Source organism: Patella vulgata, chromosome 8, assembly GCF_932274485.2.
Source record: "Patella vulgata chromosome 8, xgPatVulg1.2, whole genome shotgun sequence".
Classification (NCBI taxonomy): Eukaryota; Metazoa; Mollusca; class Gastropoda; family Patellidae; genus Patella; species Patella vulgata.
The window spans coordinates 14,954,293-14,974,441 of record NC_065886.2 but is presented as its reverse complement, the minus strand read 5'-3'; the positions used below and the strand labels follow the sequence as shown (position 1 = coordinate 14,974,441).

Genomic DNA, 20,149 nt, shown 5'->3' with positions numbered 1-20,149 from the left:
TGTTAGCTATGTATAAAAAAAATATATGAAGAGCCCCGAGGAAGAACGATCTAAGTCACTTTTTCAACGAACCCCAGTTAATGGTGCCATCTGGTAGCAAATTGTATAAGCTTTCTGTGGAATAATCAATTTCAGGTAAAAACGAACCAAGGCCCTTCTGAAATGGCCTCCCGGACAAATACGTCCATCCTACCGTTTATTTGACCTTAATTTGGCTGGAAAGTGGAAGTCAGTTGTTGTACTGGTAATTATGATTCGTATTAAACATCATTTTGAAGTTGTAATTAAACCCACTCGTTGTTCTGTTCGCGTCAAACATTCTAGTCCAAAAGTCTGTTTTGCCTTTTATGTGAAAAGACAAAAATGTGACTTAGATCGTTCTTCCCCCGGACTCTTCATATATCCAATTCATGGTGAACAGTATTCATCTACTTACTTGGAAGTACCGTATCTATGTTCAGATTAAACGCAGCATATATTTCGCAAATGGTATGTAATTTAAATGAAATGAAATGGGGTGTAACGTCCTACTTTTCTACGCCATACATTGTACTATGGGTGAAACTTTGCCTAACAGTGCCTACTCTTATTCCGAATTCAAACGGTTAAGGGTGGGCTGTTTTACGTACACGCCATTGTATACACGGGTCCTCGGGTTTTCGTACAATACGAAAGACTAGACACTGCCCCTGTCATCATCCCCCACCACACCCTCGCCCTGCACCTAAGAGAAGGGGAAACCACGTCGAAAAAAAAAACCGAAGTACTTTCTCGACCTATACAAAGAGCGAACCCGATACTTTCGAGTAAGCGATCCAGCGGCTCACTCACTTAATCACCGCGGCTCCTTTGAGATATAGAAACGTGTATAGTTATATTGGCTAGCTGTTATATTTACCTGTTTGGGTTAACACCCTGAGCTCTCTAATCAACTCCTGTAATACACCATTGTCCTTGTCTTGGTCAACTTGTAACGACAAATTACATAGAAGAGAAAGGACGAACACAATCGTCAACCGAGTCATTATGAATTCAAAACTGGAAATGTGAGAAAATTTATGATGATTTGAAATATATTAAGTTAAGTAAAAATTGATAAGTGATAAACGAAAGAATTTTTAAAGTAGGCGGAATCAGAACATTAAGGGAAGTGGTCCTTTCAGTTTAACTATTCATGTGTGAAGTTAACTCCTTGGTTTTTTTTGTTGTTTTTTTTCTATTATTATTTCTTTAGAATTTCATTAATATTGCATTATATTTATTAACTGCTTTATCTTTTTTAAGATCCTGTTCTGACAAGAAAGGACAGTAAACAATTATAGACAGTAGCATGACGGGGGGGGGGGGGAGAGTCAAAAGTCAGTGCTATGTTATATGTGTTTTTACGAGTACATCCTCTTTGCTGCAAATGCGGAGTTCAAAAAAAATCTTGCAATACTGACAAATTCATTTTTTTTTCTTTGTTCTGTACAAAAAGATTTAGCTCTATTGCATCACGACATCGCGGAAATTGACATCTCGACAAATTACATTTGTTCTACGTATAATTCATTTTATGATGTAACCAATTTTGTGATATAACCAATTCAATAAAACTTGATTGATTTAATATTTTTGCTTTCATATTGCACTTTTGACATCTACCTTTTGTCATTCACGGGGGTTTGGATGACCGAATGGTTAGCGCGTGCGCGTTGTATCTGTCATCGAGTCAACTGGCGTGGTTTTGATTCCTCGGTTGTGCGTGACAAGGAGTAGGGTCGCCTGACCAACCTCGTGGGTTATCTCCCTGGTCCTCCAGTGTACTCCCACTGCTAAAGACCCCTACGCGCAAGCGAATTATTGAAATAAAATTGAACCATGTGTTAATCCAGAAATGACCTAGTTTGTGTCGAGTGACGTTAAACCCCCTTTTTTGGCCGAAATAAAACTGGCATACAATAAGTCTTCATAAGGGTGAATCAAGGGGTTCATTTCTTCTAAAGTATGTAGAAAATAACTAACAGATTCAACAAATACTTCCCGTTGATGCATTCCACGATTTTTGGAATTTCGTAATACGTTTGACTTTTAAATATATACTTTCAACCCTCTCACTTAAAGATACATTATGTAAGATTTAGATAAAGAGCTGGCTATTCTTGCTATAATAGTTCGAAAAATAGATAATGCAAAATGAATAATTTGAAAATTTCATTCAAATTACTCTATTGCTAGCGAAGATATTAGCCTTTGAAGGTTTGACAAGATGTATGCAATAATTAATTTCAACTGCCGTACTAGTTGTTCCGATTAACTAAGTCTCGCTCCTCCATTTTTAGCTTAAATCAAAATATGGCTGAACTGTTCTAATCTATTTAATATCGAAGAAATCCGATGCAATCGAGAGTTGATTATGGCCTGGATAAGTTAATTAATGTATAATTAATAATTTAGAAAACATTTCAGGCCTAAAGAAAGACCTTCAAAAGCCAGATTTAGCTCTTGCATAATGTATGTTTAAAGGACAATATTGGTGTCAGTCATTATCACATAATGTGATAAAACTGGTTAAAAACGTTCTAAATATAATTTTAACACATAGATCATTTTTACGATAGATGCGTAATAAAGGTTTCAACAATCGAAAGTGACGAACGCAAAAGGAAAACACGAGTTATTTCTTTGTATAACTGGCTGAAGTGACGAGTGATAACAGATACATGGGCGAATTTCTGCTCACTAAAAATTCCTTCGAAGACCAAAAGTTGTTGTGTGACAGTGTGAGAGGATATCTGACAATTCATCAAAAAAAAATTGCCTGTTGAGTATAGAATGAATAAAAACAAGGGAATGTACGGACTATTTCTATTTTTCTCGCGTTTTCTTATCTAATGACATTCAATTACTTTTTTGAATTGTCACGAAAAGCAATCACGAATTTCGTATTAAGACCAGCCCCTCCGCCCACCTTTCCTTCATAGAGTTTGTTAACATGCAACTTTGCTCTTTTTTCCTTTTTTCAAGGTCTGTAAATATAGATGTAGAAAATAACTTACATGTTTGAAGAGGACAATGAACAGACTTTTCAGCAACATATAACAAGGTATCACGAATTTCGTATTATAACAATCGTAATAAAGATGATTGGCATTAAAACTTTATTAAGTGAAGAAGGCGTTAGCGGGGGGGGGGGGGATATTTAATGTAAAAAGACGGTTCTTAATACGAAGTTCATGATATCTGTTTGTTTTACTTAAAGGAGCTAAATCGCTATTCTTTGGCACCGAGAAATTGACACAAATAGGTCGGCAACGCATATCATAATGTAATATGAAAGTATATAAATTCAATCGTTTCTGTTTTTACTCTAATTTCTAATCAGTTATGTTCGGCGAAATACGCCAGAAATCTCAATCGAATGGCAATCTCTAGCGTCTGGTTATTCCAGTCTACACCGATAGTATTTATTGCGCATGCTCTCCAGATAAGAATATGACGCCACCTTTTGACATGATTTGTGGAAAAAGCCTGGCCTCGTTCTTCGAGTCCCTTGTTACAAATGGCGCTGAAACGGATTATGGTACACGATTCGTGTACCAATGGTAAAGTGTTTATTTTGTCTTAAATATTGGATATCAGAAGCCCGTCTTTTCCTGATAAGGTCACACATCAATGTTGATTTAAATTGACAAATAATTCGTGTTTTCAACGTGGAAGACTTTAGATGATATTGAGTTAAAGTCTTAGCTACTTTTAAGTTAATAAATCATTTTCCGTATTTTGACTAAAATATATAGCCCTTTATCAAACCTTGTTGTTTTAATGTATCAAGTTTAAAGTTTGTAAAGTTTAATAAGGGTGGGGTGTGTATAAATCATGTCTGTCGTGATTTGTGTTTAAGATTAATTATTGTAGGAGTGTGTTTTAGTTTACAGATATATATATTTATATATTCACCAGAACCCACTAGCTATGATTTATTTTTCGGGATATAATAAAAACATTAAAATCATATAGTATGCAAATCATGGATAGCACACACTGTAAAAAACAAAACAACATAATTTAAACTGAACACAAAACACAACTGCGACTGTAACACAATATAACCTTAACACAATATAATATAATATAATATAATATAATATAATATAATATAATATAATATAATATAATATAATATAATATAATAATATAATATCGTCAATGTGGCTCCCTAATATAATTACAACACAGCATAATATAATTACAACACAATACAAAATAATATAAGTATAACACAACATAATATAATATAATTCCAGCACAACATAATATAATATCATTACACTATAATAATTATAATATAACCACAGTCCTATATAATATAATTACAACGCAACACAATATAGTGTAACCACGCCATAATATGATATAACCTAATATAACATAATTGCAACACAACAAAACACAAAATAATATAATTATAACATAATATAATATAATTACAACGCAACACAATATAATGTAACCACGCCATAATATGATATAACATAATATAATATAATTACAACGCAATATAATATAACTACAACACAATTTAATATAATTACAAAAAAAATACAATTTAATAATTCTATATGGTGTTGTAATTTTATGTAATTTTGTAATGTAATATAACAACGCAATATTTTATAATATTACGTTTGTCGTTTATTTGTTGTGTTTTTTTATGTTTTTTTTAAGGAGTGTAAGCAGTTTTCCATACATTAAACCAAAACAGTAATAAAGTAGTCAATAAGATTTCGTGACAGATAATCTTGTTTATCGCCAACTGAATAATCGCCAGAGGGGCATATTATTCAGTCAACTGAAATATACCTCTAAGATTGCATTCTCTTCGTGAATCTTTATTATATTTTTATCAAAATTATTTTAATCATGAATATTAATAAATATGGATACAGGGGCTCAGTGTAAGGCAATGGCTCACTAACCAGAAGATACGGGGTTCGATCCCACTGTTGGTCGAGAAGGTTCTTCGAGATTTTCCCGCGCGTCTCCCTTTGTCAGAGGTGCAGGGCGGAGGGCGGAGGGCTTGGCAATGAAAGTATATAGTCGTTTGGGTGGGACGCAAAAGAACACTTGACAGATGCAATTCGATATAAGGGGAGTAGGCTGTAGCGCGTGGAATGGCGTACGTCCGTCTACATTAACCCAGTTAGTACAGAAAAGTAGGCCGTTAAACCCTATTTCATGTTATTTCATCTTTAAGAAAAACGCGTTTTTGACATGTGACAACGGAAGATAATAATATACTCGTCATAATAAAACACCTAATTAAATGTCTCAGTAATGAAAGCTTCCAAAAGACATGCGGAATTTTATGTATAGCCGGTTTTGATTGATAGTTTCGTTTGAAATTTATCAATCACCAATTACTGAACGTATAAAGTGGACTAATCAACACAAATAAACCGGAACGAACTTTTGGTATACCTTTGATAATAAGACTGTCACTATTAACGGACATTTCTTTCCAAAAATATGTTGCATGTTTATTAACATGTTGCATGTTAATAAACCAGTGATTGTTATTCCATAAATAGTGTTAGTGTGTAAATAAAGCATATTGGGGGCTTAAGACACCATGTAACTAACGAAGCATCCTTAATACGCGAATATGAAGTCGCCGTTGTCAGTCAAGTGCTTTGGGTTTCTGAATGTGTTATTTGAGCTGTGTATCGTCCAGTGTTACAAAGACTTATTTTAGGAATTTGTACTTGTGTTTTATCTGTGTGTGGTGGGGGGGGGGCGAATAAAATTGAACCATATATTAGTTTGACCTAGTTTGTGTCGATTGGACGTTAAATCCCATCTCTCTCTCTCTCCTCTCTCTCTCTCTCTCTTTTATCTGTGTACACATTTGGGAACATTAACCCCTCTGCGTCCCACTACACTCTTACCAAAGCTTCCCCACACTCCCCTGCACGAGTCAACTCATATTCACCAGGGCCCGGTTCCTAGAAAATTCTTAAAGTAAGCACAAAGTCATGCTTCACTTTTTCTTACGTAAGAAACTTATACAAATACCGTCCCTAGAAAATTCTCAAGACCATTCTTACGAAAGCACAAGTCAAGTATAAGTCTAAGCACATTGTGACTGGTAGAGTTTACCATAAACTGAGACTATGATGCTCTTTAACGTCATAAAAATAACTTTGGTATGCGAATTACGTCATAAATTTGTCGTCTGCTTCATTGACATCATATATATATATATATATATATGGTTGATTTAGATGCATTTGACATGTCTCCTATACACATATAAAATGTGCCACAAGATAAAAAACGCAGACACATACAAACTAACTGAATAATTGTGAGAGTGCCTGATCTTAAAGTAGCCTGTGTGTTTGTAGCCTATTGTTTACTAATTGGCAAATAAATAAAATGGTTTCAGGGTAGGCCTAGAAGCGAAATTTTCTATAACATTCTTAATTTGAAATTTCTTCTCGAGAAGGATTTCTCTCTGTCTTGTAATTGTCTCTTTGGTATCAAAAGGTGTCGGAAATGCCGTCGAATAACTCTACGGTCAGCCATCTTTTTGAAGCAGAAACAGACTTAAGGTTGGTAAGCAAGCCGTATACCTTGCTTGGGACTTGTGCTTAGATTGACTATGTTCAAGAACGAAGTCGTGCTTAAGTTTTTTCTTGGAACGCATAATAACGTTCTTGTGCTTACGATAAAGTCTACTTAAAATCTAAGCACAAGAACGTTCTTAAGAATTTTCTGGGAACACAAAATAAGGAAAGTTTACTTAAATGCAAAGTCTACTTAAATCTAAGCACAAGAACGTGCTTAAGAATTTTCTAGGAATCGGGCGCAAAACCCCGCGATAAACCTCTTCCATAGAAGGCAGGGGCAAGGTGATAATGAATACGCGAGTAGCACTGCCACAGTGAAATTTCCGCCACTTTTGCTATCATTTCTGTTCCAGAAATCAAAATTGAATTTTTGTTGCAAAGCAAAACAAAATTCTTCATACTAAAATTTTTTTAATACCAATAAGTTTTTTGATTGGGACTCTCTGTAAAATGTAACTGACGTTTTTGAACACATGCTTCTGTATAATGGTCAACTCCCCACTGCTTACCATTCCGCCCAATCATTCCAAAATGCTTGAAGTTCAACTTTTTTACAAATAACAGAAAAAAAAGCTTTCGCCTTCTGGTTTCCGTTTCGGTATCGATAATCAAAATGGGGCATGTATTTCAAATGTAAGTCCATGTTAAGGGTGATTTTTGCGCAATAATCGAGGTGTATATTTGCACCACAATGTCGCGGTCGTAGTCAACCCTAAATGGCCACCACCAAGCCCCTGAAAGAAGTTGGGGGGTTGGATGGCTAAGTGGTTAGCACGTGCGCGCTGTATCATTAAGCCTGTAATTGAGTCAACTGGCGTGGTTTCGAATCCCCGGTTGTACGTGACAAGGAGTAGGGTCGCCTGCCCAACCTCGTGGGTTTTCTCCCACTGCTAAAGACCCCTACGCGAAAGCGAATTATGGAAATAAAATTGAACCATATGTTAGTCCCGAAATGACCTAGTTTGTGTCAAGTGGACGTTAAACCCCATTTCTCTCTCTCTCTCTCTCTCTCTGAAAGAAGTTATATCGACGGATTAAAAAAAACCAAATCATTTGGTAACATCCATCCTGAGTTTATATTGTCTTTGACGTAATTATTGAATTATTGAAGTAAAATTTCCCATGTGTTACTCCCAAAAATGACCTAGTGTGTGTTGAGCAGACGTTAAATAAAATATATTGTAAATATAGTAGATTGTAAATACAATATATACTCTTCAAAAAAAGTAGGGGATATTCAGAAACAATACAAAACTGCGGAAATGCACTGCTGTTTTTATTAGAGGTAACCAGTGTATGTTAATAACAGGCTAATTGCCTACACATGGACATAAACAGTTCATATGGGCGGCTTATCTGACGGCCCCATTTCACTCGGAAAGATATACACCGTCAAAAGTGAAAATGGAAGTTTTTGATTTCTGTCTTAATAATGAGTAATTGCTCCACCAATCCTCAAACATTCAGCAATTCGTCGTGGCATGCTCCTAATCAACCATCCAATCACGATTTGGGACAATCTGACCCACTCCTCTTGCAGTGCCACGGCCAATTCTAGCAGTGTTGTCGGTTGACGTCTCCCGATGAAAATAAACGTAACACACTAAAGCAAAGATACGCTAAACAGTAAATCTTATGCAAGAATCGATTGGAATGCTAACATGGATAGATAAACCAGCACGCAGCAGCTTTCATCAACCCTTCTTTGAAGTATATGGCGCTATTGCGTGTCGCATGTGCGGCTCAGTGGTTCTGTTGGGGCGATAAGTTCTTCATCTGTGAACATACTCTCAAACCATGTCAAGTACCATGTCAAGTGCCATGACTATTTATCATATCACATCCTGTATAGGTATTTGCATTTCAATATCTCCTACTTTTTTTGAAGAGTATATTATAAATAGAAAATACAGTAAATAGAATAAAATTTAAATATGATATATCGTAAACATAATATATTGTAAATTCTCCACTCTGCCTTCTCAGATAATACGAGTTATATATTAAAAAAAATATATTTATTTGTTTTGTTATGTTGGTTTGTTTTGTTGTTTTTGTTTTTGTTTTTTTTTTTGTTTTTTTTTTGTTTTTTTGTTTTTTTGTTGTTTTTTTTTTTTTTTGGGGGGGGGGGGGGGGGCGGTCAATCATTTGTACAAGCAAACCAATTGTTTGTGAACAGTCTACAGGTCACAATTTTTATCCGATTTCAATGAAACTTGAAATATAGGTTTATCACCCTAAGATCTCGGTTCCTTTCGATATTGGCATCTATCGGACCGTAACTTCATGGATTATGGCCCCTGATTGTACGAAAAATCACGTTTTTGGCTTGTGAACACTGTAGAGGTCACAATTTTTATCCGATTTTGTTGAAACTTGAAATGTGAGTTTATAACCCAAAGATCTCGGTTCCTTTCGATATTCGCGCATATCGGACCGTAACTTCCTGAATTATGGCCCCTGATTGTACGTAAAAACACGTTTTTTGGCTTGTGGACCCTATAGAGGTTATAATTTTTATCCGATTTAAAAAACCGTATTATTATATCACCGTTAAACCCTAAGGACGGTTGAGTTCGAATTTCGTGAAAATCAACCCAAAACTGACAGACAAAATGGCCGCCGTTCGTTCTCAAATAGCGTAAAAATATGGTATATCAAGGTTGTGGACCCTATAGAGGTCACAATTTGTATCCGATTTTGTTGAAACTTGAAATGTAAGTTTATAACACAAAGATCTCGGTTCCTTTCGATATTCGCGCATATCGGACCGTAACTTCCTGAATTATGGCCCCTGATTTTACGAAAAATCACGTTTTTAGCTTGTGGACCCTATAGAGGTCATAATTATTATCCGATTTAAAAAATCATATTATTATATCACCGTTACACCCTAAGGACGACTGAGTTCGAATTTCGTGAAAATCTGCCCAAAACTGACAGACAAAATGGCCGCCCCTCATTCTCAAATTGCGTAAAAATATGGTATATCAAGGTTGTGGACCCTATAGAGGTCACAATTTTTATCCGATTCTGTTGAAACTTGAAATGTAAGTTTATAACCCAAAGATCTTGGTTCCTTTCGATATTCGCGCATATCGGACCGTAACTTACTGAATTATGGCCCCTGATTGTACGAAAAATCACGTTTTTAGCTTGTGGACCCTATAGAGGTCATAATTTTTATCCGATTTTAAAAAAACGTATTATATCACCGTTACACCCTAAGGACGACTGAGTTCGAATTTCGTGAAAATCTGCCCAAAACTGACAGACAAAATGGCCGCCCCTCATTCTCAAATTGCGTAAAAATATGGTATATCAAGGTTGTAGACCCTATAGAGGTCACAATTTTTATCCGATTTTGTTGAAACTTGAAATGTAAGTTTATAACTCAAAGATCTTGGTTCCTTTCGATATTTGCGCATATCGAATTGTAATTTCCTGAATTATGGCCCTTGATTGTAGGAAAAATCATTTTCTAGTTAGCTTGTTTTCTATCCATCTCTCGAAAATGTGGGCGTATCCTGCCTGGCAGCCGCTGGTTGTCTTAAAGAACAACAATATTTTTGATAGTGACGCACCTAGACGTTAAATTAAATGCTTATCATATCTTTTGGTCCAATCAGTGCTAACTGTCCAATATCTTGAAGTCACTCTACATTTCAGAGTTTATAATAAGAAACCTTCTGTAACTTGTACGACTAGTCATGAACACGTAACCATGTAAAATTTATCGTTTTTAGGTGCGGATTTCGGTTGAAAAAATTGGACATTGTTGATTTGGGACAACAATAAATGTTGCGCATTTTTCTAAATTTTATGTGATGTTTTGCTATTTGAGTTGACATGAATTGCAAAATATATCACGCCAAGCACTTTGTTTAAATTGGACACTTCACGCCACGTTCAAAGCGGCAGTAACATTCCGGACCTAAAGAAAATAAATCCCCCAATTTTTTTTTTCAAAACATTTTAATGAAAGCAATGACAAATAATGTCATTTATATTCATTGTTTTCATTAAAACTGCATAAAATATTCTTTGGGGATTTTTTTTTTTTTTTGCTAATAATACGTAACAATGACGATATTAACAATATTAAAATATTTTGATGAGTAAATATGATAATACGGAAGAACCCTGAGGCGAGAAGTTATTGACGTCTATGAAACTGTCCGCTATATATAAATATGTGTAAAATACATTATATAGAAACAGTAACATCATAAGCAAGGTTAGACAGAGCATTAACAACTTAAGTAGAGTTAAGTAACAGTTTAATATTAAACAGCAGGTAAGCAATTTTTGATTATTTTTGTTTGTAAAAAGGCAGAACTGAACATTTAAAATTAATCAATTAATGGAAATTATCTAGCAACGGAACACGACTGTTATTGAAATTAAATGAAATGAAATGGGGTTTAACGTCCTACTGTTTTGCTCCGAACTGGGCTAACGAAGACGGGCATACGCCATACAGTGTGCTATGAGGGAAATTTTGCCCGGGCAGCGGCACTACGGCCTACTCTTAGATCGAATTCCAACTGTCAAGGGATCTTTTACGTGCGCGCCAATGTGTACACGGGACCTCCGTTTTCCGCCCCACCCGAACGACTAGACAGCTGTCCTTGTGGCTGCTATTGAACATTTATTCTGATATTAGATCCAAAAAGAGCTGATATTCGGACTTTTTTTTACATTATTAAAATGGTTGATCTCTACGCAAACCTATGCCTACATTGGCAGGTGCGGGTCCGGGTCTCACTCCACTCTTATCCTATACATGTATGGTCCTCGATGAGCAGAAATATTGTCTCCGAGCTTCTGATTTTATAAAATTCTTGAGAAATCACCCAGACCTCACACCAAACACGACACTGCCCCCCCCCCCCCCAATTCGGCCCGGCACCTGCACAAATTCCTGGACACGCCCCTGTGATTTGGTTTTGTTTCTTTCTGATGTCAAATTAATTATCTTCTATCACAAGAAAGGACCAACAAAAATATAAAAGTTTCTGTATAAATATTAGCAAAACCGGAAAGCTGCACCATTTTGTTCCGCTGTAACAGGAAATGTGGGGTTACGCCCTGCTGTTCTGCTCCGACCGGACTAATGAAGACGGGCTATGGGGGACATTTTGCCCGGACAGTTGTGTTATGGACTACTCTTATATCAAATTCCAACTGCCAATGTTTTTTTTTCACGTGCATGTCAATGTGTACACAGGACCTCTCATCCGAACGACTATACGTTGTCCCTTGTCAGGCCTTTAGTCTTGCACCACTGACAAGTGGAAACCACGTCGGAAAATCCAGATGAACTTTCTGGTCCAACACTGGGAGCGAACCCGAGATTTCTGGGTTAGCGCGCCAACGCCTTACCGACTGCGTCACTGCGGCTCCCAGGAACCCACCAAACCTGAAGTTTTATCTTTCGAAAGGGGAGCTGCGGTGGATCAGTGAGTAAGGTTCTGTCTCGCTAACTGAGTGGTCTCGGGTTTGCTCCCGGTGTTGGTCCAGAAAGTTCCCCATGATTTTCCGGCGTGTTCAGTTGTTCAGAACGGAGGGCATAACACAAAAATAAAAATATAAAATAAGATCGCCCGGGCCGTAATGGTAAGTTGTAACATCCCCAGGTCCTTCCCCATGACGACCTCTGTTTTGTTATCTAAGTTAGGGCGTCGCGGGTTCGATCCCGTTGTAAGCCTAGTAAAGTTCCTTGGGATTTCATAGCTTGGTTTCCTCAAGTTACTGGTACAGGGCGGACTGTCTGGCAAGGAAATGTGTCTAGTCCATCGGATCAGTCTCAAAACAGAGGTCCACTTTGTACTTGTTGACGTGCACGTAGAAGAACCGTAGACAGTTGGAATTCGATGAAGAGTAGGCGAAAAGAAAACACTGTCCGGGCAACACTGCCCGAATAGTGTCTTTAATAGCCCGGTTGGTGCGATGAAGTAGGACGCTAAACCTGAGACGCCAATTAGCTATAAATGGTGACTGGTGCCGTTGTCTTAGGGGGCATTATTTTATATTATTATACTATAGTAAAAAAAATAGGCCATGTTGTTTTAGAGGTTAATATTTGATATTATTTTACTATAGTTTATCATTTTTAAACCCAATAGGTCATGTTTTTTAGAGGTTAATATTTGATATTATTTTACTGTAGTTTACCAGTATTAAATCCACGCAATCCATCAACATGCAGATGTTAGTATGTCTAGTACTTGTATCCATGGCTGTGATAATGCCAATAGAGGGTTATACAATCGAACAACTGATTGCACTTCTCAGTCAGTTAAAGGGTGAGTACAAAATATTAATATATGTATCTTCATCCACCACTACGTTAACTCGTCAAGTGAGCCCAGGGGCCTTATTCACGCAAACTTAAACTAAAATATTTTAAGGATACAACCAATTCATTGGTTGAGGGTAGAAATCCTAGTACAAATATTAGCTCTTAGCCAATGAAAGAGCGGTTTAACGCAGTACCTAGTTTGGCGCGTTACACATTGAATTTTTCAGCAACAAACAAAAACCACCATGTAAGCCGTGAGATGTCCGATTTTCTGAGCAAATCAATTCAATATTTATTTTAATAGGTTCCATTATTTGTGGTAACTCTTGAAGATAAATCAGTCGGCGTAATGTTTTACATAATATATCAACTACGACCAGTTGGACCAAACGTGCAATTTTTTCCTGCAGGTACATGCATCGTCCGAATACAAGGGTAAATGAAAATTACTTGAAACCGTGCATAAATGAGCCAATTGCTGATTGGCTGAAGATTCGGTGTGGTAGCTAATGAAAATTTACGTTACAAAATGTACTGGGTTTAGAAATGCAACAAACAAAAACGAAAACCAAGTTTAGTCCGCAAGCTTTAACCCTTGTTTCGAGAACATGTTCATTTTAATCAAAAAGATTTCAAAGTTGACTTCAAATATAACTTTCGAAATACGGCGGCGTCGACCTACGCTATAAAGTGTTAGATATATTTCGGAATGGTATTTCACAGCCAGTTATATAATTCAAATGGTTTTTCGTCTTCCCCAGATCCTGCACCAGCCGAACCACCAGCACCCCAAATGCCAGCCGAACCAGTAGTCCCGATGCCAGTCGATCCAGTACCACCGGTTCCAAGCGAACTACCAGCCCCGGCTTCAAACGAACCAGAAGCAATATCAGCCATAACCATTTTCGCGACAGAGGGAAATGATATAGTTACCAAACTTAATAGGGAGTTGAGCACGTTAATAACCCAGGCAATGACACAGGTAGGCATAATAGAATAAAACGCTAACACTTTACTCGACATAATACAGTAGGCTAATCAAAAGTTTAGTACTTGTATTAAAGTATAATGATTTACAATAGGTGTGAAAAACGTATGGGGTGGGGGTGGGGGCGAGTAAGTGTGCAACGGTGGTTGTGCCTACCCTCCTTCGAGTACTTAGATGTGCACGCCAGTTTAATCTTGTTCACGCTTTTGGACGCCATCACTGTTAAATGGGTATCTATCTGTAAAACGACTGGCTAAAACATCAGTCTGATTAAAACACAGACCCTATTTCGTTTCGTTTTTTTATAGTTCAAAATTTCCTTTTACTTGTCTTTACTACATTAGGATCTGGAAGAGTTGTTATCATTGACGCGTTCTGGATGATGTGAGGGTTTAGGCAATGAAACGATCTGTTACAGCAAGCTTTTGGCGTGTTGTGCACTGAACTGCGGGTAATCCACTAGAAACATCAATGCTGATTGGTTAATCAAATGTCTGACGTCATAGGTCAAAAGCCACCCGTGTGACCTCTGACGCGACCTATCACTACAACCGGTCAAACCTTGTTTTATAAGACAATACATTTGTGTGCCCTTAACTATTATACAACTCATAATCATCAAAATGGAAAATATTTAATTAATGTTTCTTGACAGGAAAACGTCCGGCTAAAACATTGTTCTTAAAAGAAAATATATTTGTCCATAACTAATATACAACTAATAGTTACTATAATTAATAGAAGACTAATAATTATTATAACTAAAATACAACTCATAATTATTATAACTAAAATACAACTAATAGTTATTATAATTAATAGTTATTACAATAAATAATTATCATAACTAAAATACAACTAATGGTTATTATAACTAATATACAACTTATAATTATCATGACATATACACAACTAATAATTATAATAACTGATATACAGCTAATAATTATCATAACTAAATATACAGCTAATCATAACTCATATACAACTAATAATTATCAACGGGTCTATTTGTGATTGGTGGCTGTCAATTTGCAAGTTAAATATGTTATAGCGGAAGTTATATAACAATTATGTCATTTTCTTTATTGATAGTGTAGCTTTTATTAATAAGTTGGGCAAAATAAAAGAATTATTAGCTCATGTATTAAACGTGCTCTGAATAAGGATACGGGTCCGGGTAAACTGATTCTGACATCCAAACATAAGTTGTATTCCAAACATGTTTATTAAACATAGACTCGATAGTTCATTGACGTTTGTGGCAGGCCGTTACCCCCCAAAAATCTAATTCCATTCAAAACATTAAAAGGATTCTTCCATTACAGGATTAGTCTACATTAACGGTATATTTTTACATTATCCAGATTTCACTAAAACCTGCCCTTGACATTTTGGAGGATATTGTACCGGAACTTGAGAGTTATTTCGATGAATTAACGGAAAATAAACAGAAGCTTGCGGAAGACCTGCCATCTACTGGCACTCCTGCGGCTTCCAGCAACACCCTGGCGGCCAGGAACAACATTCCCGCTCCATCAGAATCATTAGCAACATCAATTTTAAACAGTTTCTCTACATTGGGAGCCGAGAAACTTACCAGCCTCCAAGCAGAGTTGGCCAATCTAAGAATCCAAGCAATGACACAGGTAGGCTAGAATATAATGGTGTCACACTATCCAAGATGAAAGACTATCCAGGTTACAGTCAACAACAACAAAAATATACTTGATATTATCGTCATATATGACGGCTCCAAATAACGAATATGGCACCACGGCGTTATCTATCCTGCAACACGGCACTAAATAGTAGATATGGCATTAAGGTGTCACTGTGGGACACTATCATGTCTCGTGTGACCAAATAATGAGATGTGACACTATCGTGAGTCGCAGCAGACAACAGGAACTGTGTAGGACTATTCTTTGTCAAAGCAGCGCTTCAATATTTTGTATTTCACTTTGGACTTCACTTCGGACTTCAATATGACTTCGCGTTAGTAATACTCTGGAAACGGTTTGTCATCAACAAACTCCATAATGATTTTAAAATGAATACTATATCTTAGTACCGAAACTATCCTTAAGCCAGAAACTGTCAAGTTAAATATTTTGCTTTAACCGAAGTAATGCGCATCATTTCATTTTCTATATTTCTACTGTAGCTTTTATTAATGTGTTTGGCTTTTTCAATCGGTCCACCACTCTTATTATCTGCAATATACGTGCCCTGGAAAAGGGTTACAATTCAGATAACCTCAAGCTGCTCTACGGATTCTGGCATTCAGACATAAGGTGTCTTCCATTACTGAAAGCTCCGTGATCGTTACTAAAGATGTAGCATCAGCCCAGGCATTAATTGGCTTCTTCCATTACAGCCTATAACATTAACAATTCGGAGGATCATTGATTAAGGCAATTCGGGGCCACGGTGGATCATCATTAAGGCAATTCGGAGTCACGGTGGATCCGTGATTAAGCCAGTTGGTCAATAACCAGGAGGTCCGTGGTTTGAGAGTAAGTTCCCGAGGATTTCCCTGTGTGATCTCCCACTTGTCAGTGGTGCATTATGGAGGGCCTGGCAAGGTACAAGCCTTAGGGTTAGGATTCGGGGGATCTTGAGTAAACCCTGCTGTGTACGTAAACCCTAGACCGTTGGAATTTTTTAATTGCTAGTCGGCCAAATATTTCCCCCAGTAGCACACTGCATGAGGTAAACCCGTCTTCATTGGTCTGATTGTGGCAGAAAAGTAGGATATTAAACCCAATTTCCTCAATTCTTTTCAACATTAAAAATTCCTATATATTTTTATATTATTCAGACCGGATTAGCTGCTGCTGTGGACGTGTTGGAAGATACTGTACCGGAAATTGAAGAATTTCTCACTGAATTAACAGAATCAATGAATAAGCTTAAGGCAGCACTACCATCAACTGAAAGTACTGGCGGTAAGAGATTTTTTTTTATTTCTGTTTCAACGTATTTTGGGAAGCGGTACTGGGCGTTAAGGACAGTAAAATGTCACAGTATATCTCATTACACCTACTTTTGGCGATGCCTTTGACTCAAGTATAGGGCCTAATACTCGCACATATTAGAATAGAAGAAAACATTTTAAAGTTGTATAAAAAAAACAACTTTTTATTCAAGTTAAAGCGAGAATTTCATATTTTCTAAGAAAGTCAAAACATAATTATTTCTATGTCTTTTGCTCAATAGGTTATCAACTCACTGTTATACGATCATGGGCATTATTTCCCACACTTAAAAATCATTGACACAGGCAATAATAACACAATTATCTCCCTTGTTTTCCTATTCCCCCCATGGAATAGCTATCTTGAAACGTTTGAATTTGAAGTTGAAAATGATATTTTTGCCAATTTCTCAACTGGCAATAGTGAATTATAGGATTAATAGGATTATTCTTTAACAAGGTAGCACTGTTTATAGATACCATCTATTTTACGGCTTTATTTTTAAAATAACTTAAAAATATGAAATTGTAACTTTAAGTAAGGCAGTTTGTACATCGACATTAACAATGATAACTTCAAATTTAAAAAAACTTAAAGGGGAATTATTGGAAATTAGATAAAGAATTGACATAATACGCTATAATAGTTAAAAAAGTAGATAACGTAAATAGAATATTCAGAAAATTTCAGTCGAATTGCTCCACTCTGGCCCAAGATATTAGCTTTTGAATTTTAGGCTAGTCTCTATCATCATTACTAAAGTCGGTACGATAAAAACAAAGTCACGATTATCCATTTTTACGTTTAATTATTTTTCAAAATATCTATTCCAGTCCGCTAAATATCATAGGCTAGCGATGGCATCGAGAGTTCATTATGGTCTGGATAAGTTGATTAATGTCTAATTAATAATTTAGATAACATTTCAGGCCTATTGCAGGTTTTTCTTTAGGCCTTGAATGTTATCTAAATTATTAATTAGACATTGATTAACTTATCCAGACCATAATTTGACTATCTCGTAATCATCGAAGCATTTTTTTTCTGACTTGATTGACCCTAACGGTTTTCCGTTATATTGGCAGTGCTCTTGAAACATCACATGCACATTCAAACTGAATTACCTATTTATATATTCACAGATTCACCTACAGGCGAAACCATGGACAAATCAGCTGCCACAGAACTTTTAAATAAGTTAACAGAAAAAGGCCAAGATTTTGCTGATACGATTCAAATTGAAAAGACAAGAATAACATCTGAGGCAACGGCTGCACAGACTGAAGCCGAACTTTTAGACGAGTTGGCAGGTGAAACAGATAATAAGGCACAAGAAAATCTACTCAAGAATCGAGCTGAAGCACTGGAAACAAAAGCGGTAATATATCTTTTTTTAATAACAAACATTAGTAGGCAATAACTACGATTTCTCAATTTGATTTTGGGCAATGTGACTTTTTGGGTAGACAGGTAAAGTGGGATAAAAATTATGATATAATCTTTGCCCGAAGTCTAATAAAACACTGATTTTACTTTTCTGTTAATTGAATACCACGAAATTCTACTAAATTGACTATGGATTAACAAAATGTCTGGGGCCACCCTGCTTGGCAAAATAATGTGCCCGGAATCTAATAAAACACGAATTGTAGTTTTGGGGGGGTTTTTTCATTGAATACCACGAATTTGTACTGAATTGGCTATGGATTAAAATATTTTGTGTGCAACCACTCTGCTTTGTACATTTTCGGGCATTGGTTATTATTTGTGAATGCAGCTCCAACATTCTCAGTTGATGATTTGGAATTCAGGTCGGGTGGGATTTCAGTTGCAAAACCATGGGGCAACTTTGAAGTTGCTTGACTCACGGGCTAGAATAGTAGAACACTGCGGTGGTTAAATTTTCAAATTTTTCTCTGAGAGGGCGATTTCCCCGTACCCCGCGACGACCGGCGAAGCTAAAAGACTGGTTGATTGTTTGGAATTCGGGTCAGCCAGCTACGTTAGGTTATATTGGACTACATTGAAGTTGCTGTATTCGCGTTCTGGTTGATTGTTTGGAATTCGGGTCAGCCAGCTACGTTAGGCTATATTGGACTACATTGAAGTTGCTGTATTTCGGCGCTCGCTTTATAAAGGAAATTTTTCGGGCGTTTTGGGGTTTGTTTTAACATTGGCGAGCCGAGGTGGCTAAGAGAGTAAGACGCTGGTAGCGTGTCTTACAGGTGCTATTGATTTTAAGGCTGAAACTGGAATGATCGAACCATTCAAGATGGCGTAAAGAAAACAACCGAAGAATAAAACGAAATGTTGGTGTAATTTTGAATAGATAGAGAAATGGAAGTTAAAGTCCACTCCACACAAACTAGGTTCATTTATGATTAAAAATATTTAAAAAGACTGAATAGTTACGTCTATGCAATCTTTAAAAACTATCATTGTATTAAATTTTTTTTTCAGGATCAACTATCGAATGCTGCTGACACTTTGGATGATATTTTGTCTGACTTTGAGGATTTGAAGGAGAATCTGCTGGAATGGATACCAAAGTACACCGCAGCACTTCCACCTCCAACCACAGAGACCGACGTCGAAAAGAGAACCTTGTCATCTCTTTTAGAGCGTCTTTTGTCATTACCACGTCAAGTTCAGTAAAGTTTCCCGTAGTGTGTGATATCACCAATGTTATAAGAATTTCCTATTTTATCCTTTTATCCATTATTGAATATACACATAATATATGATTATTTGTTCGAGTTTATTGTGGTTTTAAATGTATCCGTTATTTTATCCTGTTCAAAATAAAGAAGCAATATTCTACATAGGTTTTAATTTGTCATTGCCAGTGCCTTTCGGGTCCAAAAGAGACTTAGTGATCCCTAATCTATTAAATTCATCTTATGTACTATCAAGTCAGGGCGGTGTTGAATGGCGATTAGGCCTGCAGCCAAAATTTCTAGCTGGCTTAGAAACACAGTTCCGCTACAAGGTCCTCCCTACTAAACAAACTATACAATTTTGGAAATTTTATAACACCAGGAACACAAATCCGAAAGTTTTAAGAAAAATGTCTGTTATAACTCGATCGATTTAGTGCCTGTGAAAATCGTCATAATTGTCGAGTAAATGCCATAGTTATACTAATAATTCTGAAGTTGGCATAAATTAAATATTGGCAAAAACACCCGATACCTTTATCCTTGGCAAAGAATAGTGTATTGGTTAAATTTTGATTTAAACAAAAATACCCAAAACACAAATGCCG

At 36.4% G+C, this 20,149-nt stretch overlaps 1 protein-coding gene across 1 annotated transcript; it reads left to right on the top strand.

The window, feature by feature from the left end:
- Positions 1-10,847: 10,847 nt before the first annotated feature.
- LOC126830700 (uncharacterized) lies at positions 10,848-19,689 on the top strand. The gene is made up of 7 exons (XM_050561112.2): positions 10,848-10,908; positions 12,784-12,919; positions 13,677-13,897; positions 15,271-15,552; positions 16,728-16,854; positions 18,027-18,262; positions 19,345-19,689. The coding sequence occupies exons 2-7, from the start codon at positions 12,817-12,819 to the stop codon at positions 19,537-19,539; spliced, it is 1,164 nt and encodes a 387-aa protein (XP_050417069.2). The 5' UTR covers positions 10,848-10,908; positions 12,784-12,816; the 3' UTR covers positions 19,540-19,689.
- Positions 19,690-20,149: the final 460 nt, after the last annotated feature.